Below are 6,000 nucleotides of genomic sequence, written 5' to 3' on the forward strand. Positions count from 1 at the left end.
GAGTGTAAAAATGAATGGAAAAAGCTGTGTTTTCTGGAGGGAATTATAAGAACCGCTTAGGAAAGAATTTAAGTTAATGTAAATTTTTGTATGTTAAGTTAGGCTTAGGCAGAAAGCTGCCTACTCTCCTTTCCTTACTCTGAGATACTCAGTGGCAGGGAGTGCTCGGAGGGGTGAGGAGGGGATATAATGGAACCTTGGAAATGCTGTGCCCTCACAGGTTCCTCTTGTGGCAGGAGGGGGTCTGTGGGAAGGCAACATGGAAAAGGAGGAGGGTTGAGTTAATATTATAAGAAAAGGATTTTAAACTGAAATAGAAAACCCGCCATAAACTTTAGATTTTGTTTAAGGAAAACCAGGAGGAAGACTATCGAGTATAAGGTTAAGGTAATAAGAATTGGGGAGTTAAAATTCTCCCCTATTATTGTTATGTTTGTATTTGTCTAAGTATGCTTATGAATGAGCTGGGGGAAACCAATCCTCAGAGCTCCTCCATTCCTGTCCTTTCAGTGGCAGGGGGGGGGAAGAGGGGGGAGGAGGGAGGGGGGAGGCCAAACCCAACTTACAATGGACCCCTTTGATTCTCAAAGCACACGGGTTTCACTGGTGGCAGAGGTGAACCAGTGGGTGGAGGGAAAACGAAGGGACAGTGTTATATTGTATGTTTGTGTAGTTTGTTTAGTTTTGTTTGTAAAATTAATAAAAATTATTATATAAAAAAAGAATGATTGGTATTAGTAACTGTATTGTAATTTGGCATTGTTATAATTAGGCTATTATTGGGCTGTAATTGAAAACCAATAATAATTACTATTGTAAAAGTGTCCCCTGCTGAGTACATTTGGACATTTGTACCCATTTCATATAGGGACCCAGGTGGCGCTGTGGGTTAAACCACAGAGTCTAGTAACTGTATTGTAATTTGGCATTGCTATTATTGGAATGTAATTGAAAACTAATAAAATTACTATTGTAATTACTTTTGTAAAAGTCTCCCCTGCTGACTACATTTGGACATTTGTACCCATTTCATATATTAGTTGTGCAAAAATACATCTCCCTTCCTCTGAGCTCTGGGCTCCAAGTGTCTTCACCCAAAAGAATTCACAGATTACCGGTAGTTTCAAAACCAACAGAATGTGACAAAAAGCAGAAAACACTCCTTCCTCCTTACCTAGAGGCCTCTCTCTGGTGTCCAACGGAGTCTTCTCTGCCTCAGAAGAATCAAGACCCATTTCTGCAACAAGATCCTTCCCCTGAAAGAGCAAGGAGGATTCAAAATGGAGAATGGGGAGAAGGATTAGAAAAGTTTATTTAGTATTTTTATACAATCTACTACTTCCTTACATTTTAAGGGCCTCCACTGCTGCAGGGAACCTCGTCAAAGCCCCCATATGCTGGGGGGAAAGGCAGCTCACCCTCTGCCGCTGTGAGGATGTACGGTGGACCCTCTGCTCCCATGGGGAGGCCCAGCAAGGCCCTCCACCACCGCAGATATATATCATGATATATTGAGATATCGTGATATTTAACTGCTTGAAAACCAGATATCGCCCAGCCCTACCAGGAGGACTCCCAAGGAGAGGGGAGAGGAGGCTTAGGAACACTCCACAAAGGAGGGTGTTTCAAAACGGGAGCAGGCACAGGGTGACATAACTGGGCTTCTGAGGCTCAAAGAGCATTTCCCCACGCAGAAAGGGTATACTTGATCAAGGGAACCATGGACTCAGAAAAGGTGAAAACCTCAGTACTAGAGCATTTGGGGATACTCTCCCTCCTCTTTGGAGCCCCTTGGGGATATAATAATAATAATAATAATAATAATTACATTAACAACTCACCTGCTGCTCTGCCTGCTTTCTCTCCTCTGCCTGACTCAGGAGGAATCCTTCGGCCAGGGCCACTGCCTGGGAACTGGTCTCCGCTCCACATTCCCTCACCCAGCTCTCCATCTCTGGAGGAAGGACAGCCAGGAACTGCTCCAAGATCACCAGGTCCAGCATCTGAGCTTTCGTGTGCCTTTCTGGCTTTAGCCATTGATGGTCAAAGTGGTAGAGTTGGCTGCAAACCTCTCGGGGTCCTTTGGCCTCCTGGTAGCAAAACTGCCTGAGCTGCTGGCTCTGCACAGCTGAGCGGAGGGTGGTCTCCTCACCCAGAATCTTCTGCACGGAGTTTTCACAGAATCCCCCACTGCTCCCATGTTGGATGGCATGGCCTCTTCGTGCTTCAGGGCCAGCTGAGTCTTGCTCATCCATCTGGGCTCCTGGGAAGTCTCCAAGAGATCCGAAGGAGCCCCTTGGTCCTCTGCCAAGTTCTGTGTGTCTTAGTGCGAGGTGCAACATATCCTACCAATCAAACACATTCGTCTCTTATAAGATCAATACATAGCCAAGAGAAGAATGTTCCCTGAGGAAGCATGGAGGAGACTTCCGAGGAACAGGGCTGGATTGCACCACAGCTCAGACTCCAAGTTGTCTGAAAAAAAGGGGGGGGAGGAAGAAGAAGTCATAACCGTGAATAGAATCATAGAATCATAGAGTTGGAAGAGACCACAAGGGCCATCCAGTCCAACCCCCTGCCAAGCAGGAAACACCATCAAAGCATTCTTGACATATGCCTGTCAAGCCTCTGCTTAAAGACCTCCAAAGAAGGAGACTCCACCACACTCCTTGGTAGCAAATTCCACTGCCGAACAGCTCTTACTGTCAGGAAGTTCTTCCTAATGTTTAGGTGGAATAACAGGTGAGTCATTTGTATCAAGTGTAATTTGGAACCAAGGCAACAGTGGGGTTCCCTCCCAACCCCACTTCATAGTTCCAGAGCTTCACCCCAACCATAAGAGCAGGAGATCAGTCCTGCAGGATCAGGTCAAAGGGCTCCCATAGTGAGTCACAGAATCATAGAATTGTGAGGGGCTTTGTGAAAAGCCTTCCTGATATCAAGATACACTATGTCTGCAGCATTCCTCTGATCCACCAAGCTTGTAACTCTATCAAAAAAAGAAATGAGATTCATCTGACGTGATCTGTACTTGAGAAACCCATGCTGGGTCTTGCTAATCACAGCATCCTTCTCCAAGTGCTCACAGACCAACCGTTCTAGGACCTTTCCTGGTATGTATGTCCTGGGATCTCTGGCTGCTAGTTCCCTTGTCTTCTTTTTCCAAACCCTTTAGGACAGGGGTTCCCAAACTGAGGCCCGGGGGCCGGATGCGGTCCAATCGCCTTCTAAATCCGGCCTGCGGACAGTCCGGGAATCAGCATGTTTTTACATGAGTAGAATGTGTCCTTTTATTTAAAATGCATCTCTGGGTTATTTGTGGGGCATAGGAATTCATTCATTCATATTTTTTTTCAAAATATAGTCTGGCCCCCCACAAGGTCTGAGGGACATTGAACCGGCCCCCTGCTGAAAAAGTTTGCTGACCCCTGCTTTAGGAAGAGGCGGACAATCTTGGACTGCCTCCAGTCTGAGGGACCTCACCTATTCCCCAAGAACATAGACAGAGATTACATCTGCAAGCTCTTTAGTACCCTTGGGTGCAGCTCATCAGGCCCTGGAGAGTTGAATTCATTTAAAGGAGCTAGGTGTTCCCTGACCCTCTCTTCTCCTTTCTTGAATTGTCTATTCTGTGATTACCAGGTTGGGCTCTGCTTTCCTTTTGGGCGAAAACCGTCTAAGAGCAACTCTCCCCCTGCGCTTCCCAGCAGCTGGCCTTCAGAAACAAGGCTGCCTCTGACTGTGGAGAGAAGCAATCAAGAGTCCTCTGCTCCTCTCATCCTTTCTAAAGCTGCCTAGGTTGGTGGCAGTGCCAGATTTACACATAAGCAAAACAAACTATAGCTTAGGGACCCACTCCCTTGGGGGGCCCCAAAAAATTGAAAGGGAAAAACCATGGATGTACATTTCCAAAATATGATTAAAAAAACAAATAAAATAAAGCCTACATACAGCAACAGTGCTTTGTGTTGTGTTGGCTGCTATGATGCAAGTCATGGGTTCCCTAAAATATCCCTGGTTTGCTCCTTTCTATATATAGGGTGCCAACATTCTGCATGGACTGGTTGTAGGGCAACATGCAGCATGCAGCTGCAGACTGCAGGGCAGCAGAGTTGAATGTAGGTCAAGCTGTTGTACCTGTTATCTAATATTAAAGAGTGCTTGTAGACTGATGATCAGGCAGCATAGACTAAGGGTATGAGTCTTATGCCTACTGATTGATTTCATGTAATACGTAATTTATTTAGAATCATAGAGTTGGAAGAGACCACAAGGGCCATCCAGTCCAACCCCCTGCCAAGCAGGAAACACCACCAAAGCATTATTGACATATGCCTGTCAAGCCTCTGCTTAAAGACCTCCCATTATAAAACTATTTTAGAAAATATTCATCTTTATTATTTAATAGGCCTATATTATTATTTACTAGTACAGTTCCCTATTACCCCCACTTGCTAATATAACACTATATACAAATATTATAATTATATTAAATATTTTACTTACAGTTTCTAAAATGTCAAGCAAAGTTACAAAACTGGAGCTCAAAAGATGAAGAAGCAGAAAGCTGAAGAAGAGCTCAATTTCATAATAATAATGCTATTTATAATTCTTAGTAGTTTCCATCCTATATTTACACATCTTATTATTTGATGTTATAACAAGTTTCTAGACTAGATTTTGTAAATTGTGTTTCTCAAGGAACTTTTGTTATTGCCCAACGCCAATGTGTTTGCATTATGAATTTGTTATGAATAAAATATCAATTTAAATATGAGCTTCTTAGTTACAGTATTTCACTATGAATATACTTCTTCTTCATTGAATTTCAGTTCAACGATTACTCGGATAAATTACATATTTTGCTCTGTGCAAATGGCTTGAGATCCCTATGAGGTCCCTCCAGGACCCCATAGCACCTCTTCACCCCTTAAAAAAGCGCCCTTTTCTTGTGGACCAAGGACAGCTGGACCTCACCAGGGCCCCCTTCCCCTCCTCCGCCCGCCCCTGCCTGGACCCCGCTGCCTTTCGGGGGAGGGAGTTCCACAGGCTTCCCCGCAGCCCCCGCCCCCCGCTAGACCAGAGCAGAGAGGAGACCCACCAGATCCCAGCAGGCGAGGGCGAGACCGCTCTGCACGAGGTGACCCTCTTGCGGGAAGTGACGTCAGGGGAGGAGCTGCCCAGCTTTCATTTCCTGTCCTCACTAGGAAGCCAGCTCGGCTCCAATTAACCCTTGGCGAGCTGCTCCCTTCGCGGGGAAGAGGCCGACCTTGGGCCCGCCTGGCCCCGGAATGGGTGGGGGGCCTGGGTGGGGCCTGGAGAGGGTGCAGGGGCCCCTGGGCCGAGAGGGTGCCTGCCAGGGACCCCCTGCCAGGGACCCCCTGCCAGAAGTCGGGGCTGGGCGCGTGTGCGTGGGAAAGGGGAAGGGGAACCCGTGTCCGGGAGGAGGAGCCCGCCTGTCTGCCTGTGGCTCCGGGGTTGGAAAGGGGAGTCTGGGCTGAGGAGCGGGGAGCCTTCCAGGGCCGGCGGCTTCGGGGGGGGGGGGCACAGGGACCAGATCAGGACGCGCTTCCCATCTCGGGGAGCCGATGGGTGTCTCTTCTGAGGGGGGGGGAGGGGGCTGAGAGGCGGCGACTCCCGCTTGGCTCTCTGGTCAGCTCTGCTGGGGGGCTGTCCCTCTGGAAGGGGGTCGGAGGTGAGGGGTTTCAGGGCAGAGAGCCCTGCCCCGCAAGAGGGGGCCCCAGGGGGCTACGAGGGGGGCCGAAAGAGCAGATGGAGGGGGGAGACATGGTTCATATACATTTGATACATATGTACAGTAGGTACGGTATTCGGCTTGCTTGGGGGGAGGGGCATATGTATTTTAGCATAAGCTGCTTTGGGTCTATATTTCAGCAATAAATATCTTATGTTCTTATCTGTTAGTGAAGCCACATTGGAAACAACACAGAAGCAGCCTAAGGGATTTTCCTAGGAAGCATTTTATTCCACCTCTGGTGA

The 6,000-nt window shown here is 47.5% G+C and overlaps 1 protein-coding gene across 1 annotated transcript in view; it reads right to left on the reverse strand.

The window, feature by feature from the left end:
* The window catches only part of LOC118086138 (zinc finger protein 420-like), a 28,709-nt gene extending 23,549 nt beyond the window's left edge, over nt 1-5,160 (reverse strand). Inside the window, exons 1-3 of the mRNA XM_060275438.1 lie at nt 5,102-5,160; nt 1,842-2,475; nt 1,175-1,256 (exon numbers count right to left, since the gene is read on the reverse strand). Coding sequence (XP_060131421.1) covers nt 1,175-1,256; nt 1,842-2,342 — 583 coding nt within the window. The 5' untranslated portion in view covers nt 2,343-2,475; nt 5,102-5,160. The remainder of the gene's footprint in view (nt 1-1,174; nt 1,257-1,841; nt 2,476-5,101) is intronic.
* Between the last annotated feature and the right edge of the window lie 840 nt (nt 5,161-6,000).

The sequence above is a fragment of the Zootoca vivipara genome, chromosome 6, assembly GCF_963506605.1.
Source record: "Zootoca vivipara chromosome 6, rZooViv1.1, whole genome shotgun sequence".
NCBI lineage: Eukaryota > Metazoa > Chordata > Lepidosauria > Squamata > Lacertidae > Zootoca > Zootoca vivipara.